The 26,856-nt window shown below is 38.7% G+C and overlaps 2 protein-coding genes across 2 annotated transcripts in view; both read left to right on the top strand.

Moving 5' to 3' along the window:
• FANCM (Fanconi anemia, complementation group M) overlaps positions 1-26,856 on the top strand; it is a 74,132-nt gene that overhangs the window by 5,754 nt on the left and 41,522 nt on the right. Inside the window, exons 4-9 of the mRNA XM_011947070.1 lie at positions 12,814-12,972; positions 15,437-15,568; positions 17,468-17,600; positions 18,287-18,412; positions 21,906-21,992; positions 25,902-26,086. Coding sequence (XP_011802460.1) covers positions 12,814-12,972; positions 15,437-15,568; positions 17,468-17,600; positions 18,287-18,412; positions 21,906-21,992; positions 25,902-26,086 — 822 coding nt within the window. The remainder of the gene's footprint in view (positions 1-12,813; positions 12,973-15,436; positions 15,569-17,467; positions 17,601-18,286; positions 18,413-21,905; positions 21,993-25,901; positions 26,087-26,856) is intronic.
• Positions 18,874-21,802, top strand: LOC105515285 (heat shock protein HSP 90-alpha-like). Its single transcript, XM_011947069.1, is given in 3 exon segments — positions 18,874-19,156; positions 19,301-19,342; positions 19,345-21,802. Coding segments are annotated over 3 exon segments (2,022 nt in total). The 5' UTR covers positions 18,874-18,960; the 3' UTR covers positions 21,129-21,802.

Here is a 26,856-nt window from a genome sequence, read left to right as displayed (position 1 = left end):
CAAAAAATTAGCCGGGCGTGGTGGCGGGCACCTGTAGTCCCAGCTACTCAGGAGGCTGAGGCAGGAGAATGGCGTGAACCTGGGAGGCAGAGCTTGCAGTGAGCAGAGATCGAGCCACTGTACACCAGCCCGGGGGACAGAGCGAGGCTCCTTCTCAAACATAAATAAATAAATAAATACATAAATAAATGAATAATCCAAATCGTATGGGGCCAGATCAGTTTTCCATTGTAGTATTTATCTAGTTTGACATGAGAACTACAACATTTCCTGCAACCTGCCTAGCTTTTTTTCAGTGGTTGTAGGACTCCCCTCCTCTCCCCTCTCCCCTCTCATCCCCTCCCCTCCGTTCTGCTCCGTTCTCCTCCCCGCTCCCCCTCCCCGGTCCTTTCCCCTTCCCCTTTCCCTTCACTCTTAGTAGACACGGGATTTCACCATGTTGGCCAGCTGGTCTCCAACTCCAGACCTCAGGTGATCCGCCCGCCTCAGCCTCCCAAAGTGCTGGGATTACAGGTGTGAGCCACTAGGCCGAGCCCAGGAGTTTCATTAAATTAGTAGTTTTCAGACTTCAGTGTGCATAAGAATCCCTAAAACCTGTTAAAAATGCAGATATTTTTAAATAGTAAAATGATTTTTAAAAGTTGTTACCGTTTTCAGTTTTTTAAAGTTTTATTTTGAAATAACTTTAGATTTCCAGAAAAATTGCAGAAATTGAAGTCTTTTTTTGGTCCTCTCCCATCTTCCCCTAATGTTAACATATCATATAATGATAATAAAATTATCAAAGCCAGAAAATTAGCATTGGTATACCAGTAACTAATCTGCAGATCTTGTCTGAATTTTGCCAGTTTTCCCACTGATGTACTTTTCTGCTGTGATCTCACATTGTGTTGTCATGGCTTATTAGTCCCTTCTAATCTGTGATGGTTCCTCTTTTTTCTTTTCTTTTCTTTTTTTTTTTTTGAGACGAAGTCTCACACCGTTGCCTGAGCTGGAGTGCAATGGCATGATCTCAGCTCACTGCAACCTCCACCTCCCGGGTTCAAGCAATTCTCCTGCCTCAGCCTCTCCCGGGTAGCTGGGATTACAGGCGCCTGCCACCACGCCTGGATAATTTTTTGTATTTTTAGTAGAGATGAGGTTTCACTATGTTGGCCGGGCTGGTCTCGAACTTCTGACCTCGAGATCCACCCGCCCCGGCCTCCCAAAGTGTTGTGATTACAGGTGTGAGCCACTGCGCCCGCACGGTTCCTCTTTTTCCTTGTTTTCCATGGCCTTGATGCTTTTGAAGAGTAGGTGCCAGGTCTTTTGTAGAATATCCCTCAATTTGGGTTAGTCTGATGTTTTCTCATGATGTGGTGGCGTTACGCATTTGCTAACAATAATCCAGAAGTGATGCTGTACCTTTCTCAGCATATCCTATCAGGGAATACATGACGTTGGTTTGCCTTTTTACTTGTTTTTTTTTTTTTGAGACGGAGCCTTGCTCTGTCACCCAGGTTGGAGTGAGTGGCGCGATCTCAGCTCATTGCAAGCTCCGCCTCCTGGGTTCCCGCCATTCTCGCGCCTCACCCTCCCGAGTAGCTGGGACTACAGGCGCCACCACCTCGCCCGGCTAACTTTTTGTATTTTTAGTAGAGACGGGGTTTCACCGTGTTAGCCAGGATGGTCTCCATCTCCTGACCTCGTGATCCGCCCGCCTCGGCCTCCCAAAGTGCTGGGATTACAGGCTTGAGCCACCACGCCCGGCCATGCCTTTTGACTTGTATTGTTAATCTTGACTTGGTTAAGATGATGTCTTCTTGGTTTCTTCGTTGTAAAATTAGTGTTACTCCCTTTGTAATTAATAACTATCTTGTGGGGGAAATACTTTGAGACTATGTAAATAATCCTTTTTTAGCATCCGATGTTGGTTCTTGGCTTGCAGCAATTATTGTTGTGGTATTTGCCTAATCATTCTTTCTCTCTTTTACATTCATTAATTTGAATTCTTCTGCAATAAAGAGCTTTTTTCCTTCTATGGGCCACAGTCCAATACTATTTTGTCAATTTTGTTAAGATTGTTCCAGCTTTGGCCATTAGGACCTCCTTCAAGCTCCTGTGTCCTTTAGACATGCAATTTTTTTTTTTTTTTTTTTTAGATAGGGTCTCACTGAGTTCTCCAGGCTGGTGGGCAGTGCACAATAATACTTACTACAGCTACATTTCTCAGGTTCAGGTGATTCTCCCATGTCAACCTCCTGAGGAGCTGGGACTACAGGTGCGTGCTGCTACCACACCCAGCAAATTTTTGTATCTTTTGTAGACACAGAGTCTCCCAGTGTTGCCCAAGCTGGTCTAGAACTGCTGGTCTCAAACTCCTGGGCTCAAGTGATCCACCTGTATCAGCCTCCCAAAGTGCTGGGATTATAAGCATGAGCCACCACACCTTGCCACCTTTTTTTTTTTTTTTAATGCTTCTGTAACTTTCTGACATCATAAGATACATTATGCTCCTTTAATATCTTTTTGGTCCAGCCATGGAATCAACCATTTCTCTGGGAAATTCTGGTTTCCTTTATTGAAGAGTGGTAAAAATGCAGATTTTGAGACCTGTCCTATAACATTCTGATTTTAGTCTCTCTGAACGGTCTTCCATATTGAGTAAGGATTTTATTGGATACATTCTGTGACAGCCTTTTTTAAAAAAATGTTTTTATTTTTATGGGTACATAGTAGGTATATATATTTATGGTATATGTGAGATATTTTGATACAGGCCTGCGATGCATAATAATCACATCAGAGTAATGGGATATCCATCACCTTAAGCATGTATCCTTTTTGTTACAAACAATCCAGTTATACTCTTTTCGTTGTTTTAAAATGTACACTTATTATTGACTATAGTCACCCTATTGTGCTATCAAATATTAGATCTTATTTATTCTGTTTTTTTGTACACATTAACATAGGATCCCCCCTCCTACCCACCTCCCCCACTACCCTTCCCAGCCTCTGTAACCATCCTTCTACTGTCTATCTCTATGAGTTCAATTACTTTAATTTTTAGCTCCCACTAAAAAGTTAGAACATGTGAAGTTGTCTTTTTGTGCCTGGCTTATTTTACTTAACATAATGATCTCCAGTTCATCTATGTTGTTGCAAAATGACAGTATCTCATTTTTTTTTTTAAATGGCTGAGTATTACTCCATTGTATGCATGTACCACAGTTTATTTATCCAAACATTCGCATGTTGATGGACACTTAGGTTGCTCCCAAATCTTAGCTATTGTGAATCATGCTGCAGTGAACATGGGAGTGCAAATATCTCTTTGATATACTGATTTTCTTTCTTTTGGGTATATACCAAGCAGTGGGATTGCTGGATCACATGGTCGCTCTATTTTTAGTTCTCTGAGGAACCTCCAAACTGTTCTCCATAGTGATCATACTAATTTACATTCCCACCAGCAGTGTATGAGGCTTCCCTTTTCTCCATATCCTCACCAGCATTTGTTATTGCATGTCTTCTTGATAAAAGCCATTTTAAATGGGGTGAGGGGATATCTCCTTTTATATCAAAACTACACAAAATGGGGTGTAGTTTTGATTTGCGTTTCTCTGATGATCAGTCATATTGAACACCTTTTCATATAGCTGTGCCATTTGTATGTCTTCTTTTGAAGAAAAGTCTATTCAGATACCTTGCCCATTTTTCAGATTATTAAACTTTTTACTATAGAATTACTTGAGCTCCTTATATATTCTGACTATTTATTTGCTTTTGAGACAGGGTCTCATTCTGTAGCCCAGGCTGGAGTGCAGTGGCACAGTCATGATTCACTGCAGCCTCAACCTCTAGGCTTAATCAATCCTCCTGCCTCAGCCTCCCATGTAGCTGGGACTGCAGGCCCGCAACACCATGCCTGGCTAATTTTTTTTGCTTTTTTCTGTAAAGATCGGGTTTTGCCATGTTACCCAGGCTGTTCTCAAACTCCTGGGCTCAAGCACTCCGCCCGCCTCAGCCTCCAAAGTGCCAGGATTACAAGCATGAGCTATCACACTTGGCCTCCATATACATTTTAGGACTGTTTTTCCTATTTCTGTGAAGAATGTCATTGGGATTTTGATAGAGATAACAAGAGAGAGAAAGAGAGAGAGAGAGATTACACTGAATCTGTAGATTGCTTTGGGTAGTATGGACATTTTAACAGTATTGATTGTTCCAATCCGTGAACACAGAGTATCTTTCCCTTTTCTTGTGTGCTCTTCAATTTCTTGAATCAATGTTTCTTAGTTTTCATTGTAGAGCTCTGTCACTTCTTTGGGTAAGTTTATTCTTAGGCATTTTGTTTTATTTGTGGCTATTGTAAATGGACTCACTTTCTTGATTTCTTTTTCAGATTGTTCACTGTTGGCATGTAGAAATGCTATTGATTTTTGTTTTTTGATTTTGTATCCTGCAACTTTGCTGAATTTTCTTATTAGTTTTAATAGTTTTTTTGATGGAGTCTTTAGGTTTTTCCAAATATAAGATCATATATCTGCAAGCAAGGATAATTTGACTTCTTCCTTTTCAATTTGGTTGCCCTTTATTTCTTTCTCTTGTCTGATTGCTCTAGCTAGGACGTCCAGTACTATGTTGCATAACAGTGTTGAAACTGGACATCTTTGTCCTGTTGAAGATTATAGAGAAAAGACTTCCAGTTTTTCCCCATTCGGTATGATACTAGCTATGAATTTGTCATATATTACTTTTATTATGTTGAAATATGTTCCTTCTACCCTCAATTTTTTGAGAGTTTTTATCATGAAGGGATGTTGAATTTTATCAAATATTTTTCAGCATCAATTGAAATGATGATATGCTTTTTGTCCTTCATTTTGTTGGTATGATGTATCACATTGACTGATTTTTGTATGTTGAACTATCCTTGCATCCCTGGTATAAATCCCACTTGGTCATAATGAATTTTTTTTTAATCATATTGTGCAATATGGTTTGTTGATGATTTTTGCATCAATATTCATCTGGAATATTGGCCTGTATTTTTCTCTTTTTGATGTGTCTTTGTCTAGTTTTGGTGTCAGGGTAATACTCTAGTCTTGTATAATGAGTTTGGAAGTATTACCTCTTCATCTATTTTGTTTGTTCAGATTTTGGATTTCTTCATGGTTCAATCTTGGTAGGTTGTATGTTTCTAGGAGTTTATTCATTTCTTCTGAGTTTTCCAATTTATTGGCATATAGTTGCTCATAGTAGCCACTGATGGTCCTTTGAGTTTCTGTGGTATAGATTATAATGTGTCCTTTTTCGTCTCTGATTTTATTTGGGTCTTCTCCTTTTTTTTATTTTTTAATCGTTAGTCTGGCTAAAGTTTTGTCAATTTTGTTTTTTGTTTTCCAAAAAACTAACATTTTGTTTCATTGATTTTTTTGTGTGTGTGTGTTGTTTTCTTCATTTCAAATTCATTTATTTCTGCTCTGATTTTTAGTATTTATTTTCTTCTACTAATTTTGGGTTTGGTTTGTTCTTGCTTTTCTACTTCTTTTTTTTTTTTGAGACGGAGTCTCGCTCTGTCGCCCAGGCTGGAGTGCAACGGCCGGATCTCAGCTCACTGCAAGCTCGCCCTCCCGGATTTACGCCATTCTCCTGCCTCAGCTTCCCGAGTAGCTGGGACTGCAGGCGCCCGCCACCTCGTGCGGCTAGTTTTTTGTATTTTTTTAGTAGAGATGGGGTTTAACCGTGTTAGCCAGGATGGTCTCGATCTCCTGACCTCGTGATCCGCCCGTCTCGGCCTCCCAAAGTGCTGGGATTACAGGCTTGAGCCACCCACCGTGCCCGGCTGCTTTTCTACTTCTTTAAGATAAACCATTAAGTTTTTTATTTGAAGTTTTTCTTTTTTGATATAGACACTTAATAGCTATAAACTTGTCCCTCAGAACTAGTTTCATTGTCTTCTGTAGGTTTTAATATGTTGTGTTTCTATTGTCATCTGGTTTCAAGAAATTTTTAAATTTCCTTCTTAATTTCTTCATTGACCCACTGGTCATTTGGGAGTGTATTGTTTGATTTCCATGTGTTTGTATAGTTTCCAGAATTCCTCTTGTTATTTTGTTTGATTTCTAGTTTTGTTCCATTGTGGTTAGAGAAGATGCTTGATATTATTTCATTGTTTTCAGATGTTTTAAGACTTGTTTTATGATCTAACATATATATGGTTTGTTCTTGAGAATGATCCAAGTGCTGAGGGGAAAAATATATATTCTGCAGCTGTTGAGGAAATGTTCTGTAAGTATTAGGTCCATTTGGTCTGTAGTGCAGATTAAGTCTGATGTTCCTTTGTGGATTTTCTGTCTGGAAGATCTGTCCAATGTTGAAAGTGGGGTGTGAAGTCTGCAGCTATTATTGTATTGAGGTCTATGTCTCTCTTTAGGCTCTAGTGTTTGTTTTATGCATCTGGGTACTCCAGTGTTGGGTGCATATATATTTAAATCTGTTATATCCTCTTGCTGAAGTGACCCCTTTATCATTATATAATTATCTCCTTTCTCCTTTCTTACGGTTTTTGTCTTGAAATCTATTTTGTCTGATGTAAGTATTGCTACTTCTGCTCTTTTTTGGTTTCTGTTGGCATGGAATACTTTTTTCCATCCCTTTATTTTCAGTCTGTTGGTATCTTTGTAGGTGAAGTGTGTTTCTTATAGGCAACAGATCATTGTGTCTCATTTTATCATCTGCTCAGCCACTCTAGATCTTTTGATTGGAGAATTTAGTTTGTTTATGTTCAGTGTTTTTGTTTTTTTTTTTTATTTATTTAATTTTTTGAGATGGAGTCTCGCTCTGTCACCCAGGCTGGAGTGCAGTGGTGCAATCCCGGCTCACTGCAAGCTCCGCCTCCCGGGTTCATGCCATTCTCCTGCCTCAGCCTCCCGAGTAGCTGGGACAACAGGCACCTGCCACCATGCCTGGCTAATTTTTTGTATTTTTAGTAGAGACCGGGTTTTACCGTGTTCGCCACGATGGTCTCGATCTCCTGGCCTCATGATCTGCCTGCCTCAGCCTCCCAATCAATGTTTTTATTGATAAGTAAACTCTTACTCCTGCCATTTTGTTGTTTGTTTTCTGGTTGTATTGTGTTTTTTTCTTTCTTCTTTCCTCCTTTCCTTCCTTCCTGTCTCCCTTTTGGTGAAGGTAATTTTCTCTGGTGGTACCTTTTAGTGTCTTGCTTTTATTTTTTGTGTATCTGTTGTAAGTTTTTAGATTTTAGGTTATCATGAGGTTTGCAAATAATATCTGTAACCCATTATTTTAAACTGCTGACAACCCTGATTGCTCATACAAACAAACAAGCAAGCAAAAAGAAAACTAATAAAAAGTCTACACCTTAACTTTTTCTCCTTGCTTTTTACCTTTTTGTCCGTATTTTTATCTTACTGTACTGTTTTTGTTTTGAAAAGATGTTTTAGTTATTTTTGATCAGTTCATCTTTTTGTCCTTTTACTTAGGACATGAGTAGTTTACACACTGCAGTTACGGTGTTATAATATTCTGTGTTTTTTTTATGTATTTACCATTACCAGTGAGTTTTCTACCTTCAGATAATTTCTTATTACTCATTAACGTTCTTTTCTTTCAGAACTTAAAGTATTCCCTGTAGCCTTTTTTTTTTTTTTTTTTTAAGAAGGGTCTAGTGTTGATGAAACCCCTCAGCTTTTGTTTATCTGGGAAAGTCTTTATTTTCCCTCATATTTGAAGGGTATTTTTGCTGGATATACTATTCTAGGGTAAATTTTTTTTTTTTTTCTTTCAGTACTTTAAATGTATCATGCCACTCTCTCCTGGCCAGGAAGGTTTCTGCTGAAAAGTCTGCTGCCAGATGTATTGGAGCTCCGTTGTATGTTGTTTCTTTTCTCTTGCTGCTTTTAGGATCCCTTCTCTATCCTTGACCTTTGTGAGTTTGATTATTAAATGCCTTTAGGTAGATTTATTTGGGTTAAATCTTCCTGGTGATCTATATCCTTCTCGTACTTTAGTATTGATATCTTTCTCTAGGTTTGGGAAGTTTTATTATCCCACTGAATAAACTTTCTACCCCTATCTGTCTCGCTACCACCTCTTTAAGGCCAATAACTCTGAGATTTGCTTTTTTGAGGCTATTTTCCACATCTTACAGGCATTCTTTATTCTTTTCTATTTTTTTTTTTTTGTCTCTTGTGTGTATTTTCATATAGCCTGTCTTCAGGCTCAGTATTTTTTTCTTCTACTTGATGAATTCTGCTTATATTAAGAGACTCTGTTGGATTATTGAGTATGTCAATAACATTTTTCACCTCCAGAATTTGTACTTGATTCTTTTGAATTATTTCCATCTCTTTGCTAAATTTATCTGAGAGAATTCTGAATTCGTTCTCTGTGTTATCTTGAATTTCCTTGAGTTTTCTCAAAACAACTATTGTGATTTCACTATCTGAAAGGTCTCATATCTCCTGGTACCTGATTTAATTCATTTGGAGAGATCATATTTTCCCGATGGTCTTGATGCTTTTGGATGTTCACCTGTGTCTGGATAATAAAGAGTTAGATATTTATTGTCTTCACAGACTGGGGTTGTTTGTACCCATCTTTTTTAGGGGGAAGGATTTCCAGGTATTCAGAGGGACTTGTGTGTTGTGATCTAAGCTGTATTTCCATTAGGGAGCACGCCAAGTGCAGTTAACACTTTAGTTCTTGCAGACTCAGAGGCACTGTCTGAGTCTCAGAGAGAAATAAATGGAGTTTCTCTCTCTGTGCTAAGCTACCTGGAGCTGGGGGTGTGGTGACACAAGCCACCCTGTGGCCATGACCACTGGGACTGCACTGGGTAAGACCTGAAGCTACCACAGCACTGAGTCTGACTCATGGCCTGCTGTCACCACTACCTGCCTGCTGTCTATGTTTACTCAAGACTCTACAATCAGAAAGGGTTGAAGCCAGCCAGGCTTCTCTCCTTTCTTTCAGGGTAGCAAGTTCCCCCAGGCCCTGGACAAGTCCAGAGATGCCATCTGGGAGCCAGGAACTAGAGTAAGAAACCTTAGAAATCTACCTTGTGCTCTATACTACTGCAGCTAAGCTTGCACTCAAAGCACAAGATGAAGTCCTGCTCACTCTTTCTTTCCACAGGCAGAGGAGCCTCTCCCCATGGCCACCACTACCATAGGCCCATGGGGTGTACCGCCAGTCTACTGCTGATTTTCACTTAAGGCCTAAGGACTCTTCAGTCAGCTTGTGTTGAATGCTGTCAGGCCTGGGACTCACCCTTCAGAGAAGTGGGTTCCCCTCTGGCCTGGGACAGTTTCAGAAATGCTGTTCAAGAGTTAAGGCGTGGAATCAGGTCCCCAGGAGCCCATTTGTTGCTCTACCCCACTGTGGCCAAGCTGGTACCTAAGGTGTAAGACAAAGTCTCCTTTACTTCTGCTTTTCTCAAGCAGAAGTAGTCTCTCATTATAGCCATCATTGCTAGAAATGTGCTGGGTCTCACCTGAAGCTGGCATGTCTCAGAGTCTCACCCAAGGCCTATGACATATTGTCTGGGTATAGCTGATGGTTATTAGGGCCCAAGGGCTCTTTAGTCAGCAAGTGATGAATCTTGCTAGGACTGGGTTCTTCCCTTCAAGGTAGTGGGTTTCCTTCTGGCCCAGGGTACGAATAGAAAAGTTGTCAGGGAGCTAGGGTCTGGAATGGAGACCTCACTACTCTGCCCTATCCTATTGTGGCTGAGCTGATATCCAGGATGCAAGACAAAGTCCTCTTTACTCTTCCCTCTTTTTTCCTCAAGCAGAAGGAAGGAGTCACTTTCGTTTTTTGTGAGCTGCATAGCCTGGGGTTGAATGAAGGGTGGTGCAAGCACTCCTTTAACTGTCCCAGCTGGTGTCTCACTAGGTCATGTGTCCCCATGTTCATCGTCTCCAGAGCACTTGCCAGAACTTAAGTTCCAACCACTAGGATGGGGAATTCCCTTCTGGCTAGGGCTGGTCTAAATGCTCCCTCTGTGGTAGTGCTGAGTTCCACTTGGTTTTCCTTTTCACTGTGACAGAGCAACACTTAGTTCAAGGCACAGTCTCATAGAAACTGCACTCTTCCTCCGCCAAGTTCTTAGATTCTTTCTCCACACCACAGGGCCTCTGGGGGATGAGGGAGGGGTGGTGTCGATGATTCAAGATTATGTTTCCTGGCCGGGCGCGGTGGTTCACACCTGTAATCCCAGCACTTTGGGAGGCCGAGGCAGGTGGAACACGAAGTCAGGAGATCGAGACCGTCCTGGCTAACACGGTGAAACCCCATCTCTACTAAAGATATAAAAAAATTAGCCAGGTGTGGTGGTGGGTACCTGTAGTCTCAGCTACTCGGGAGGCTGAGGCAGGAGAATGGCGTGAACCCGGGAGGTGGAGCTTGTAGTGAGCTGAGATCGAGCCACTGCACTCCAGCCTGGGCGACGCAGCGACCCCCTTCTCAAAAAAAAAAAAAAAAAAAAAGATTGTGTTTCCTATCCTCTTCAGTGCCTCTTTCAGCAATATAAAGTGAATACCAGGTACTGTGATTGCTCACTTGATTTTTGGTTCTCATGAAGGTGCTTTTTTGTGTAGACAGTTGTCAGATTTGATGTTCTGTGTGGGCGATTATCTGTATTTCCATCTCGCTCCATGCTTCCAGTGATAGCTTTTAACTCTCCCAAGCTGCAAGACTTTTTTCTTCTATCCTTTTTTTTGATGAGCTTAGAAATTTGTATCCTATCTCTGGTTTTCTCCCTGACCTCGTTTAAACATTCACGTTTTTCAGTCAGCTTAAAAATGCCATCCCTTCAGAAAGGTCCGTTTTAACTAAGCTATCTTGTCAGTGTTCCCTATCTTATTGTTTTTTTCTTAACATTTGTGATAATCTGTCATTCTTTTGCATATTGATTATTTGTGGTCTTTCAGCGCCACTAAAATATCAGCTACACGAATATAGGGATTATGCCAATTTTGGTCACTCCTCTGTCATTAACTCAATGCCTGGCATGTGGGAGTTACCCATGTATTTCTTTCATGAATGAACTATTAAAAGCAATAAGCTTAATTTTATAAAATGGTCACAAATGTAGTCTAGATTTTGAATACATATAGGCCCCCAGTGATTATGATTATGGTGTGCTGTATTGGGCACTTTGCCAGGTATTGGGAATGCTAAGATATGATTCTTGCCCTAGGCTGTTTTGTTTTGTTTTCCTGAAATTCAGCCCTCCAAGCTTTCTTTTTTTTTTTTTTGGAGACAAGGGACAAGGTCTTGCTTTGTCACCCAGGCTGAAATGCAGTGACAACTGTAGCTCACTCACTATAGCCTAGAACTCCTGAGTTCAAGTGATACTCCAGCAAGTGCTTGCCACTTTGCCAGCAATTGTCATTTTTTGTAGATATGGGGTCTCACTGTGTTGCGCAGGCTGGTTTCAAATTCCTGGCTTCAAGCAGTCTTCGCAACTTGGCCTCCCACAGCCCTGAGATTACACCCTTAGGCGTGAGCTGCTGCCTGGCCTAAACCCACAAGACTTTCTATTTTTGTTTGGGTGCCATGGCTCTCACACCTTTAATCCCAGCACTTTAGGAGGCCAAGGTGGGCGGATCACAGAGGTCAGTTGGAGACCAGTTAGGCCAACGTGGTGAAACCCCATCTGTACTGAAAATACAAACATTAGCTGGGTGTGGTGACGTGTGCCTGTAGTCCTAGCTACTCGAGGGGCTGAGGCAGGAGAATTGCTTGAACCTGAGAGTCAGAGGTTGCAGTAACCCAAGATAGATTGCGCCATTACACTCCAGCCTGGGCGACAGAGGGAGGTTCCATCTCAAAAAAAAAAAAAAAAAAAAAAAAAAAGCCAGACACGGTGCTTCACTCCTGTAATCCCAGCACTTTGGGAGGCCAAGGCGGGCGAATCGTGAGGTCAAGAGTTCCAGACCAGCCTAACCAACATGGTGAAACCCCGTCTCTACTAAAAATACAAAAAATTAGCTGGGCATACTTGCAGGCGCCTGTTATCCCAGCTACTAGGGAGGCTGAGGCAGGAGAATCACTTGAACCCGGTAGGCAGAGATTGCAGTGAGCCAAGATCGTGCCACTGTGCTCCAGCCTGGGTAACAGAGCCAGACTTCGTCTCAAAAAAAAAACAAACAAACAAACAACAACAACAAAACAACTTTTAATTTTTAGATACTCTCAGGATCCTTTCTTTGTTTTGTTTTGTTTTTGTTTTTCCGTTTTAATTGTTAATCGCATGTTAGTATCATAGTCTTCTGGTACAGTAGTTGTTTACACCAACAGATTATATGTTTTTTCTCCAGTTTCCTAATTTTACAGTGAAGTCTCTTTATAAGCTTTGGGTACATGAAATTTAGCCATGGAAATGTATTCACATCATATATGTTGATTTAAATGGAAAATATTCTACTAATTTATCAGTAATTGATTTAGTACTGCTAATCTGAAATTTTTGTCTGAGTCTTTATAAAGACTCTATTTGGAAAGTACCAAACTACATTTGAGAAACTTTTTGGACATTTACTATATTCTTATTTCTCAGATGTTTTGCTTGAAGGTCTGTGTGGGGAAAAGATGTTTTGGAAGCACTTTTCACCTGTTGTGCTGCTTCTTATGTACTTTTCTTATAGGCTTGTCTTCTTTCTTTTTTGGTATTTAATGATATAAATTTCTGGTGCTTCTTTCAAAATTTTATTGCTATTTTATTTCTGTTAGTGACTTAAACTAAAAAATTTTAACATGTAATGTAATTTATAATCATACTTAATTGATTTCGCATAGGCTGTGCAACAAGTTATTACTAACCTGCTAATTGGGCAGATAGAGCTTCGTTCTGAAGATTCTCCAGATATTTTGGCATATTCTTATGAAAGAAAAGTTGAAAAGCTTATTGTTCCGCTTGGTGAAGAACTCGCAGCCATCCAAAAGACCTATATCCAGGTAAGCCATTTTTATGACATTTAGGATTTCATAAATAAACTGGTAATTTAATTATTTCAGCTAATAGGATTTGGATGTGATAATATACTTATTTTTATGTAATTGATATGTTGAAAAAATTCTTTGAAGTTAAAATTTTTAGAATGAGCACTGTGTTTTGTATTTACTAGCAAACTATTATTGAAAAGGAAAATACAAAAGATGGGCCATTTGTAAAGCAAGTGATAGCCTTACATGGTTTTGTATTTTTTTAAGTAAACCTTTTAACTGGAATATAGAACTTGCACACACATACACACAAACAGCAAAAGTAGACGACAAGCACGCATCACCATGCCTGACTAATTTTTGTATTTTTAGTAGAGAGAGGGTTTCACCATGTTGGCCAGGCTAGTCTCAACCTCCTGACCTCAGTGAATTTTCACAAAGTGCACACACCCGTAACACAAACATGTACTGAGATTCAGCCAGAAGTTTCTTTGTTTTGTTTTGGTTTTTTTTTGTTCGATTCGGCTTGGCTCACTGCAGCTTCCACCTGCCCGGTTCGAGCGATTCTCCTCAGCCTCCCAAGTAGCTGGGATTGCAGGCGCATGCTACCACATCTGGCTGATTTTTCTATTTTTTAATAGAGACGAGGTTTTGCCTTGTTGGCCAAGCTGGTCTTGAACTCCTGACCTCAAGTGATTCTCCTGCCTTGATCTTCCAAAGTGTGGGATTACAGGTGTAAGCCACCATGTGCCTGGTCCTCAGAGATTTCTTTGTAATGAAATACATTTTCACTATTGTCCTCCCTGATCCTTTATACAGCAGTGCTTTGCAACTGGGAATTATTTCACCTACCTGGCAACATTTGGGAATGACTTGACACATTTTTGGTTCTTACAACAACAACAACAACAACAAAAAGCCAGGATAGAAGGGGAAGGCAAGAGGTGAAATGTGGAGTTATAATTGGCATCTAGTATGTGGAGGCCAGGAAGCAGCTAAACATCCTACAACAACCCCATAACAAAGAATTATCTGGCCCAAATGTCAATATTATAGCTGTTGAGGACCTACTTAGACAATTGTCATTTTCACTGGGAGAAATTTGAGGTAACATATTGTTTCTCTGTAGTTCATACTTAGTGTCATGGTAGAACAACATGTTCTCACATTTTCATTGCCATGGATTAAAGATGGTTACAGGAATAGGTAACCAAAAAGTTATCTGTCACTTAATCTATAATAAGCCTTTCTTAAAGAGACGTTTTGTAGTAATACAGCTTGTTTTTTGTTTTTAAATTATTTGTAACAAAATTCTAAGCATTATTGAGTTAAGATGTGGCAAGGTCTTTTTGTAATCGTCTCTTTGATATTAGTGCATTTTTAATTGAAAATCATTCCATTGATAACGTAAATATGATAATTCTTATAATCATATACAAATGTAATTTAATTTTGTTGGTATTTTTAGAGTGTCTTATTAGGCAGTATGATCAACAAAGTTGGAAGGGAGAAAAATACTTTATTAAACTAGCCATAGTTTAGAAAATACAAATTAGGCAAAAATTTAAACAATTACATGCTGCTGTAGTAGGTCTTCATCTATCGGTCTCCTTTTGTGCCATTAAGCTCATTTCTGCCTCAGGACCTTTTTGTTTGCTGACTTCTCTCTCTGGAATCCTTTGTCCTTAGAACCTCACATGGTAGACATACCTGGTCATTCACATGTAAACTCAAATGTTCTCTCCTCAAAGAGAGAGTCTTTGTTCACCTTATTTAATAATGATCCCTTTCCTCTCAAAGACTCTACAGCATTATTATGTTTTAGATTCTTAAATGCATTTGTTATAATCAAAATGATTTGCTCTCTTTGTTCACTTCTTTATTCTTTGGTTCCCTCCCTGGAGTGTAAATTATATGGGAGCATTGACTTTATTTGTCTTAGCCACACTCTCCCCAGCATTTAGAACAGTGCTTGTTACATAGTAGATGCTTAATAAATATTTGTTGAAAAAAATGAATCAGTGAGTAAAATTAAATATACTCAAGTCATTTCAATTTATTCAGTACTTTACAAACTACTCTACAAGTATCTGCTGAGGACCTAAGTGCCAGACTGGTCTAGGTACTGAGGTTGTAACAGTGAAGAAATCAAAGGTCTTCTTTCATGGTACTTACGCTTAGATTACAGTGTGTGTAGGTTGAGGGAGAGAGGAGTTAAGAAATAAACAGATTAACAAATGTGTTCTTAAATTATAGTTGTATATAATAATTGCTCATGTTGATTTTTATATGGTTATTATTTGGGGATAGATGTCAAATAGTTTTAAATATTGTTATCATTGCTGAGTTTACTTAAACATTCATTGTAAGGCAAACTTTATTGAATATATAATTCCTATTGTAATATGTGAGAAAATGATTGTACTTGAAAAAGGACTTAGAGCAAGCTTAAACTAGATTGCTTTTAAATTTGCAGATTTTGGAATCATTTGCGCATTCTTTGATTCAGAGGAATGTTTTGATGAGAAGGGATATTCCAAATCTAACAAAATACCAGATAATTCTGGCAAGAGATCAATTTAGGAAAAACCCATCTCCGAATATTGTGGTAGGTATTTTTAAATAAATTTTGATGACAGATTAAATTTTCACCTAAAGCCAGGATAAAACATAGGTGCTGATTTTTTGAGTACCTATTAGCTCATCAGAAAATGAGGCTGAACACAGTGGCTGATGCCTGTAATCCCAACACTTCGGGAGGCAAAGGTGGGAGGATCACTTGAGCCCCGGAGTTCAAGCCCAGCCTGGGCAACATAGTGAGATCCTGTCTCTACAAATGTAAAAAAAAAATAGCCAAGTGTGGTGGTATGTACCTACTCAGGAGCCTGAGGCAGGGTAGGATTGCTTGAGGCTGGGTGGTCGAGGCTGCAGTGAGCTGTGATTTCAGCATTGCATTCTAGCCTAGGTGACAGAGTTAGACCTGTCTCAAAAAAAAAAAAAAAAATCAGAAGTGTTTATATAGTTTATAAAAGTGTGAAAGAAATCTGGCAAGAATACAATGTAATGATTTGAATTAAGATAAATTTTACCTTTTAACTTTTTCTTTCTTTCTTTCTGTTTTTTTTTTTTTGAGACAGAATCTCGCTCTATTGCCCAAGCTAGAGTGTAGTGGCATGACCTTGGCTCACTGTAACCTCTGTCTCTCAGGTTCAAGTGACTCTCATGCCTCAGCCTCCCTAGTAGCTGGGACTACAAGCACGCATCACCATGCCTGACTAATTTTTGTATTTTTAGTAGAGAGAGGGTTTCACCATGTTGGCCAGGCTAGTCTCAACCTCCTGACCTCAGGTGATCCGCCTGTCTTGGCCTCCCAGAGTGTAATCCCAAAGATTACAGATGTGAGCCACAGTGCCCAACCTTTCTTTTTAACTTTTAATGAAGAATTTGTCTTTAAGTCCGTTTATTTTGTAAAGTTGCAAGGCCATAAGAGGGTAGATTGAAACTGAATTTTAGACATAGAACATTCTTATTCTCAATACCAGAGTTTAAAGGAAGCATCACAGCAAGCTTCTTGTTTCTAACATGCATTGGAAAAAAATAAATGGATAGGAAAATATCTGTCAAACTAGGTTCAAAAGTTAAATGCTACTAAAAATGTTAGAAAACAGTAGTCTTCATCTCAAAGGAAAATAATTAGAATATGTTCTCCATGCTCTCCTTAAAAACTATCTTATCAGATAGATACACATACCATGTACTTCCATAAAGGAATGTGTCCTTCATTTTTCCATGAGAGTAGCGGTTGAAAGCACAAGGCCTCTTAGCCAAAATTCCTGGGTCTAAATAGTGATTCTGCTACTTACAGCTTGTATGAGCTTCCTCATCTGTAAAGTGAGCATAACAATAGTAGCTACCTGCTAGATACTAAGATTAAGTGAATTGTGCAAGTAATGTGCTTAGAATAGTTTCTGGGGCTCAGTGTCAGATATTTTCATGGCACCTAAACTTGATATTAAATGTTGGCATTAAAACAGTCTGATTAAATATTTGTACTTTTGCCAGTAACATGCATGAGGATAGGCCATATCTAACTTATTTTCCATTTCCATTGTATCTAGCTCAGTGCTTGACATGTAGTAGATGCTTACTATATAATTTTGAAAGAACAAATATATCTATATACTGCCAATTAATTTACCTGTAAAGAAAAACAGTATAATTTTTTTCTCCTTTACTTATTTTTAAAATGTAAGTTTCCTGTTTAATTAAAGAAAAAAAATAAAGGGGCAGATTTTACATAAAAAATACATTGGTACCTTTCCATAGCAACATCCTGCAAGATGACATTTAATAACCAGTCAGTTATAGCAGTGTAGAAGGGAATGATTATTATGATCACTTGGATTATATTATAAATGTTACACTGACTATGGCTTGACAACTTGGGCATGGAGCATGTATGTTCATTTATTTCTCTGGTTAAATTTGATATATGCTGTTTTTCTAGGGAATACAACAAGGCATAATCGAGGGAGAGTTTGCTATTTGTATTAGTTTATATCATGGTTATGAATTATTGCAGCAAATGGGAATGAGATCATTATATTTCTTCCTTTGTGGAATTATGGATGGAACTAAAGGTAAATTATATCAAATTATTTAAAGAAATAATGACATGTATTATTTTGGCTAAAGACATTGAAGGGCTGGGCACAGTGGCTTATGCCTGTAATCCCAGCACTTTGGGAAGCCGAGATGGATGGATCACTTGAGGTCAGGAGTTCAAGACCAGTCTGGCCAACATGGTGAAACCCCGTTTCTAATCCGGCCACTGCACTCCAGCCTGGGGGGGACAGAGTGAGACTCCGTCTCAAAAAAAAATACAAAAATTAGCCAGGTGTGGTGGTGCACACCTGTAATCCCAGCTACTCAGGAGGCTGAGGCAGGAGAATCACTTGAACCCGAGAGGCGGAGGTTGCCTTGAGTCAAGATTATGCTGCTGCACTTCAGCCTGGGCAACAGAGCGAGACTGTCTCAAAAAAACCAAAACGACAAAGAGTTTGAATTACTTAAAAATGATTTATTTTAAAAAGCACTGGAATAATTAACAAATGGCCATGTTTCTTTGTTTTTAATAAATTCCTGGAGAAAAGGAAACTATTCATTAATACATACACGAATGTAGAACTGCAAAAAGTTGCTGGTTTTCATGTTTACACTTGAAAAACTTACATGCATTGCTAAAGTTTAATTTCTTTTTAATAAATAATACATTTTATCAGTTTTATTATTATTTATTTGGAAAACCTTTTCTTAATTTCTGAAGGGATGACACGGTCAAAAAATGAACTTGGCCGAAATGAAGACTTCATGAAGCTCTATAATCATCTAGAGTGTATGTTTGCACATACACGTAGTACTTCAGCAGATGGTGTTTCTGCTATCCAACAAGGTCTGGTTTTTCTTTTAAAATTATGTATTGCATTGTATTTCTTAATCACAATTAATTTTGAAATTTTGCTCCTTTGATGCAAATGTCTACAATTATTTGTATTTTGTAGCAACAGATCTGTTAAATGTGTAGCTATTTCATTTTTAAAGTTAAGATTAATATATACAAGTTTAAAGTTTATGTGCTTTAAACAGTGTTTAAACTTTAAACAAGTTGATAAACTTTAAACATATAACAGATGTTAGTAGTTGTTAGTGGTAGTGAAAATTCTCAGAACTGTCAAAACCTGATTTATAGTTTAAAATATATTTTTGCTTTGCTGCTGGTTCCTGTTTAGGTTCTCTCAGAATGAAATTTTTATGGAAGTTCAAAGTTCCTTTTACAGTAAGACTTATGTGCTACCTAGATGTTACCTCTGGTTTAAATAAATAAATTTTTTTTTGAAAGTCCAACATGAGTTGCTTCAGCGTCTTGGTGCTGCTCTGCCGTGGAATGTTTGCAGCCTCTTAGCCAAGATGCCTGAGGAAACCCAGACCTAGGACCAACCGATGGAGGAGGAGGAGGTTGAGACGTTCGCCTTTCAGGCAGAAATCGCCCAGTTGATGTCATTGATTATCAATACTTTCTATTCGAGCAAAGAGATCTTTCTGAGAGAGCTAATTTCAAGTTCATCAGATGCATTGGACAAAATCCGGTATGAGAGCTTGACAGATCCCAGTAAATTAGACTCTGGGAAAGAGCTGCATATTAATCTGATACCAAATAAACAAGATCGAACCCTCACTATCGTGGATACTGGAATTGGGATGACCAAGGCTGACTTGATCAATAACCTTGGTACTATCGCCAAGTCTGGGACCAAAGCGTTCATGGAAGCTTTGCAGGCTGGTGTAGATATCTCCATGATTGGCCAGTTCGGTGTTGGTTTTTATCTGCTTATTTGGTTGCTGAGAAAGTAACTGTGATCACCAAACTTAACGATGATGAGCAGTACGCCTGGGAGTCCTCAGCAGGGGGATCATTTACAGTGAGGACAGACACAGGTGAACCTATGGGTCATGGAACAAAGGTTATCCTACACCTGAAAGAAGACCAAACTGAGTACTTGGAGGAACGAAGAATAAAGGAGATTGTGAAGAAACATTCTCAGTTTATTGGATATCCCATTACTCTTTTTGTAGAGAAGGAACGTGATAAGGAAGTCAGCAATGATGAGGCTGAAGAAAAAGAAGACAAAGAAGAAGAAAAAGAAAAAGAAGAGAAAGAGTCCGAAGACAAACCTGAAATTGAAGATGTTGGTTCTGATGAGGAAGAAGAAAAGAAGGATGGTGACAAGAAGAAGAAAAAGAAGATTAAGGAGAAGTACATTGATCAAGAAGAACTCAACAAAACAAAGCCCATCTGGACCAGAAATCCCGACGATATTACTAATGAGGAGTATGGAGAATTCTACAAGAGCTTGACCAATGACTGGGAAGATCACTTGGCAGTGAAGCATTTTTCAGTTGAAGGACAGTTGGAATTCAGAGCCCTTCTATTTGTCCCACGATGTGCTCCTTTTGACCTGTTTGAAAACAGAAAGAAAAAGAACAACATCAAATTGTATGTACGCAGAGTTTTCATCATGGATAACTGTGAGGAGCTAATCCCTGAATATCTGAACTTCATTAGAGGGGTGGTAGACTCGGAGGATCTCCCTCTAAATATATCCCGTGAGATGTTGCAGCAAAGCAAAATTTTGAAAGTTGTCAGGAAGAATTTGGTCAAAAAATGCTTAGAACTCTTTACTGAACTGGTGGAAGATAAAGAGAACTACAAGAAGTTCTATGAGCAGTTCTCTAAAAACATAAAGCCTGGAATACATGAAGACTCACAAAATCGGAAGAAGCTTTCAGAGCTGTTAAGGTACTACACATCTGCCTCTGGCGATGAGATGGTTTCTCTCAAGGATTACTGCACCAGAATGAAGGAAAACCAGGAACATAACTATTATATCACAGGTGAGACCAAGGACCAGGTAACTAACTCAGCCTTTGTGGAACGTCTTCGGAAACATGGCTTAGAAGTGATCTATATGATCGACCCCATTGATGAGTACTGTGTCCAACAGCTAAAGGAATTTGAGGGGAAGACATTAGTGTCAGTCACCAAAGTCTTGGGCTTGGAACTTCCAGAGGATGAAGAAGAAAAAAAGAAACAGGAAGAGAAAAAAACAAAGTTTGAGAACCTCTGCAAAATCATGAAAGACATACTGGAGAAAAAAGTTGAAAAGGTGGTTGTGTCAAACCGATTGGTGATGTCTCCATGCTGTATTGTCACAAGCATATACGGCTGGACTGCAAACATGGAGAGAATCATGAAAGCTCAAGCCCTAAGAGACAACTCAACAATGGGTTACATGGCAGCAAAGAAACACCTGGAGATAAACCCTGACCATTCCATTATTGAGACCTTAAGGCAAAAGGCAGAGGCTGATAAGAACGACAAGTCTGTGAAGGATCTGGTCATCTTGCTTTACAAAACTACACTCCTGTCTTCTGGCTTCAGTCTGGAAGATCCCCAGACACATGCCAACAGGATCTACAGGATGATCAAACTTGGTCTGGGTATTGATGAAGATGATCCTACTGCTGATGATACCAGTGCAGCTGTAACTGAAGAAATGCCGCCCCTCGAAGGAGATGACGACACATCACGCATGGAAGAAGCAGACTAACCTCCGGCTGAGGGATGACTTACCTGTTCAATACTCTACAATTCTTCTGATAATATATTTTCAAGGATGTTTTTCTTTATTTTTGTTAATATTAAAAAGTCTGTATGGCATGACAACAACTACTTTAAGGGGAAGATAAGATTTCTGTCTATTTCTAAGTGATGCTGTGGTACCTTAGGCACTAAAGCAGAGCTAGTAATGCTTTTTTAGTTTCACATTGGTTTATTTTAACAGATTGGGGTAACGTGTGTTGTAAGATGTATGTAACATGTTAACTTTGTGGTCTAAAGTGTTTAGCCATCAAGCCAGATTTCTGAGTAGACCAAATCTTGTTATCGAAGTGTTCTTGAGTTATATACCTGGATGTTTAGAAAAGTATTTGTTACATCTTGTAGGATCTACTTTTTGAACTTTTCATCCCCTGTAGTTGCCAATTTTGCATGTACTAGCCCTCTAGAAATAGGTTAAACTGAAGCAACTTGATGGAAGCAACTCTCCACAGGGCTTATTTTCCAAAGAAAAGTATTGTTTGGAGGAGCAAAGTTACAAGGCTACCTAAGCATATCATAAAGCTGTTCAAAAATAACTCAAGTCTTGTGGATGGAAATGTAGTGCTCGAGTCACATTCTGCTTAAAGTTGTAACAAATACAGATGAGTTAAAAGAAAAAAAAAATAAAGTCCAACATATGCATTGGAAAAGATAACTTTAATATACACCAGTGTAATTGAATATGGAAAAAAATTTTTTTTAAATTGATATTTTTGTTTTTTTCTAGGAGATAAAAATAAAAAATTTGTTTATAGTCATCCAAAGTTAAAGAAATTAGAAGAAGTTGTAATTGAACACTTCAAGTCATGGAATGGTAGGTCATGTTTAGTAGCTTTAAGGCAAGGCAAAGTTATTGCAAGAGGTAAAACTTTACTTATGGCTGGGTGTGGTTGTTCATGCCTATAATCCCAGCACTTTGGGAGGCTGAAGATCATGGGAGGTCAGGAGTTCAAGACCAGCCTGACCAACTTGGTGAAATCCTGTCTCTACTAAAAATACAAAAATTAGCCAAGCATAGTGGCGCATGCCTGTAATCCCAGCTACTTGGGAGGCTGAAGTAGGAGAATCGCTTGAACCTGGGAGGTGAAGGTTGCGGTGAGCTGAGATTGTGCCATTGCACTCCAGCCTGGGCTACAAGAGCAAAACTCAAAATAAATAATCTCGAAAATAAAACAACAAACAAAAAACTTAAACTTATTAGTTTATTCTAACATTTCTTATGGAGAATATGGGCTCTTAATTACTCTAGATAATGAATACTAAAAAGCTCTGAGAAATTTTGGAAGGGTTAGGGCAAGGGTGATGGTGGGAATGTTAAGAATAAGGTACTATATAAGTTAGCTTGGGATAATATAAAGGAAGTGGACAGTAAAACAATATATAGTACAGTAGAAGATTAAAGTAAAGTAGATTAGGAGAGAGAGAGAGTTAGAGAGGAGTGCTGTTTTATATAGGATGGTTATGGAAGGCTTCTCTGTAGAGGGATATTTAAAGTGATAATGGAGATAAGGGAGGAAGCCTTGTGAGTTTTGGAGGTTGGGGGAGAGATAATTCTAAGCAGTAAAAATAGCGGATTCAAAGGCCCTGAGGTGGCAGTAGGGTGCTTGGTATGATTAAACAGACCAATGTGGTTAGATTAGTGTGACTGAGGCTACAAGCGGTATAGATGAAAGGTATCCAGATAATATCAGACTTTAGTTTTTAATTTCTGAGTATTTGTGCTTTGTAAAACCAAAGAGAGGTATTTGTAGCAGTGGAATGATACGACATTTTAAGGATCACTCTGGTAGTTTTGTGGAGCATAGACATTGATAACTTAGAAAACTATTATGATAGTCTTGGATGATGACACATAATAATGGTGTGCATCAAGGCAATAGTGGTCAAGGTGCTGGGAAATAGATTCTAGATATATGTTCAAATTGGAGCCAACTTATTTATTGTATTTGTTGGTGGATTAGAAATATGGTATAAGAAAAAAGGGAATTGGCTGGGTGCAGTGGCTCACGCCTGTAATCCCAGCACTGTAAGAGACCGAGGCGGCCAGATCACGAGGTCGAGATCAAGACCATCCTGGCCAACATGGTGAAAGCCCGTCTCTACTAAAAATACAAAAATTAGCTGAGTGTGGTGGTGCATGCCTGCAGTCTCAGCTACTCGGGAGGCTAAGGCAGGAGAATCTCTTGAACCTGGGAGGCGGAGGTTGCGGTGAGCCAAGATTGTGCCACTGCACTCTAGCCTGGCAAGAGTGAGACTCCATCTCAAAAAAAAAAAAAAAAAAAAAGGAAAAAAGGAATCTAGCTGGGATATACATTTATGTGTACATGTTTGCAAATGATTACACGAGCAAAGTGAAAAATGTAGAGGTAATACGTATGTTAATTAGCTTGATTTAGCCATTCCATAATGTATATAGACATCTCAAAACATATTGTACAACTTAAATTTGTACAACTTTTGTCAATTAGAAAAAAAGAATAACAAAAGAAAGAGCAAACACATTAAGATGTTTTTGAGACACCTAAAATTAGATAAGCAAATCTGGATCTCAGAAGAATGGTTGGTGCTGTTTTTACATACTTATATATATGTGAATACATTTTGAAGTTATCAGCATACAGGTAATATTTAAAGTTTCAGGAATAGATGTGATTATCAGGACAACAGTTTAGAGACAGACAGAAGAGGGTGCAGAATGGAGTCCTGAAGAACATCAACAAAGTTTGGATGAAAAAAAGCCACTAAGGAGCTTGGGGAGGAAACTAGACAAGTAAAGTGTCAGAGAAGCTGAAGAAAGAGACTATTTCAGAAGGAAAGAGTACAGTGTGTTAAACTAAAAAGTGTCCATTGAACTTGACAGTATGGAAGTTATTGATGATTTTGCTGGAAGGAGCTTTAGTGGAATGAGGGTAAAAAGGCAGGCTGTGACAGATTGAAGGAGATGTAGGTTTTGTGATGAAAGCAGCAATTCATTCAGGAGCTGGTCACATACAGAGGCTTGATGCTTGATGCAATGATGAATTAAAAGAAGTTTGTTTAGAATAATTTTACTGTCCGGGCGCGGTGGCTCAAGCCTGTAATCCCAGCACTTTGGGAGGTCGAGACGGGTGGATCACGAGGTCAGGAGATTGAGACCATCCTGGCTAACACGGTGAAACCCCGTCTCTACTAAAAACTACAAAAAACTAGCCGGGCGACGTGGGGGCGCCTGTAGTCCCAGCTACTTGGGAGGCTGAGGCAGGAGAATGGCGTGAACCCGGGAGGCGGAGCTTGCAGTGAGCTGAGATCCGGCCACAGCACTCCAGCCTGGGTGACGGAGCGAGCTTCCGTCTCCAAAAAAAAAAGAATAATTTTACTTAGAACAGCTGCTTCAAGTCCTACGTTTTGCTTTTGTATTGTAAATTAACTTTATATTTAATAAGTCATGTATTCCTTAGAGGAGTTGTGAAGATTGAATGAGTTAACATACATAAAATGCTTAGTGCAGTCCTTGGAACACATATGATGATTAAGATAATAAAAATCATTAGAGGCTGGATGTGGTGGCTCATGCCTGTAATCCCAGCACTTTGGGGAGCTGAGGTGGGCAGATCTCTTGAGCCCGGGAGTTCGAGACCAGCCTGGGCAACATGGCAAAACCCGGTCTCTACAAAAAAATTTTAAATGTAGCTGGGCATGGTGGCATGTGCCTGTAGTCCCAGCTACTCAGAGTGTGAGGTGGGAGGATCACCTGAGCCCAAGAGGTCGAAGTTGTAGTGAGCCGTGATGATGCCACTGCATTCCAGCCTAGGTGACCAAACATGACCCTGTCTCAAAAATAAAAACAAACAACCAAAAACCCCACACAATATGCAATAATTAACCAATTACTATAAGTGCAAAACTATATACTTTACATTTACTGTTTCATGTATACATCAATCCATATTAGATATGAAGAAACTAAAGCTTAAAGAGCTTAAATAACTACCATGATCACCAATCACCCAGAGAATTAAGTGCCCAGCCACAAAGATCATGTTCTTATTAGTGCATTCTACTGTCCGCCACCCCCCTACCCCACCTGCCCCCCAGTACAGACATATTGGGAACAGCTTTGGAATTCACTGTAGGGTATATTCTGCAGTTTGGAGAATTTGAAAGTATAGTAGATTTGAGGACAGAATGCATGGTGTGGATTAAGACATTGCCTTTAGTGAACAGAAAGGAAAGGGAAGACTTATTAAATTAGGGGGAGCTACATAATTCTGTGCTTCTGGCTATCTTAGAAGGTAAAGGGAAATGATAGCCATTATACCTGAATTGAAGGACTAGTTAAAAGTGATTCAGGTAATTCATATTTGATTTGTTTAGGATTTTATTTTATGACAGCCAATGATAAATAACAAACTACAATTATTAAAATTAATAGAGAATATAGTTTAAAAAAAGTAAAATTTCAAGGTGTTTGAAATTATTTATTTGTTTGTTTGTTTATTAGAGACTGGGTCTTGCTATGTTATGTTGCCCAGGCTGGTCTTGAACTCCTGGGCTCAACTGATTCCCCCATCTCAGCCTCCCAAGTAGCTGGGACTACAGGTGTGTGCCACCACATCCAGCTAAATTATTTTTTTGAAAGAATTATCATTTGTTAGCATAATACTTTCAGGTTTGTCTTTTGAACTAGTTCTTGTCTAAATGCTTTGTAAAAAGTTGTAATTACAGTTTTTATATATATATGTAGCTGAAAACACTTCTGAAAAGAAACGTGATGAGACCCGAGTTATGATCTTCTCTTCATTTCGAGATAGTGTTCAAGAAATTGCAGAAATGCTTTCACAGCATCAGCCAATTATTAGAGTAATGACTTTTGTCGGCCATGCCTCAGGGAAAAGCACGAAGGGTTTTACCCAGAAGGAGCAACTGGAGGTAATTATTTTTGGAACTTATGAAAATAAAAATAAGATTGATTAACTTTACACTTGTTCTTTTTTTGTTAGTTTTAACTCATTGGTCAATTGGCTACTTAAAAAGATTTTATAGTAAACATGTAAGTAAAAATAAGCATATTTTGAAAGATGATAACACATGTTTTATGTGGTTTTGGAACTTTTCTTTTTTTTAAAGTAATGTAAAGTATAAAAGTTAAGCAGAAAAGCTCTAGAATTATATTACCTGGGTTGGAATCATGACCACCACTTAAAAGTTTCTTTACTTCTTCTTCCTCAGTTTTCCTTGTCTGTAAACATACATCACAGGGTTGTCGTAAGCATTAAAAGAGATCTTATTGTAGAGCCACCAATAAATGTTTACTATTTATGTTAAGTCACTTCAATAATTTATTCTAAACAAATAATTAGCCTATCTTTATTTATATAAAAATCTTACTTTAAAAATGGGATCAGAAGAAACCATGATAGTATTTAAGGTAGCCTCATCCTCTAAGTAAGAGAACATTCAGTTTTCTAAGTGCTGTGAGGTTTTGAGGGAAATTTTACGTTATTGATTTTTATAAAATCTATGCAGCTTTTTATAAATTAACTGTGTAAGTCTATACTTGAGTAGTGACTGCCAATTAGATATCTCTTTAATTTCTAATTCATTTTGATAGATTCTTTTTTGATTCTGCAGATGTTAGTAGATGAGGTATCTTTTTTTTTTTTTTTTTTTATAAAATCTATGCAGCTTTTTATAAATTA

Source organism: Colobus angolensis, unplaced genomic scaffold (assembly GCF_000951035.1).
Source record: "Colobus angolensis palliatus isolate OR3802 unplaced genomic scaffold, Cang.pa_1.0 Scaffold258, whole genome shotgun sequence".
NCBI lineage: Eukaryota > Metazoa > Chordata > Mammalia > Primates > Cercopithecidae > Colobus > Colobus angolensis.
The sequence above is the reverse complement of the archived record's forward strand: the minus strand, read 5'-3'. Positions and strand labels throughout refer to the sequence as shown.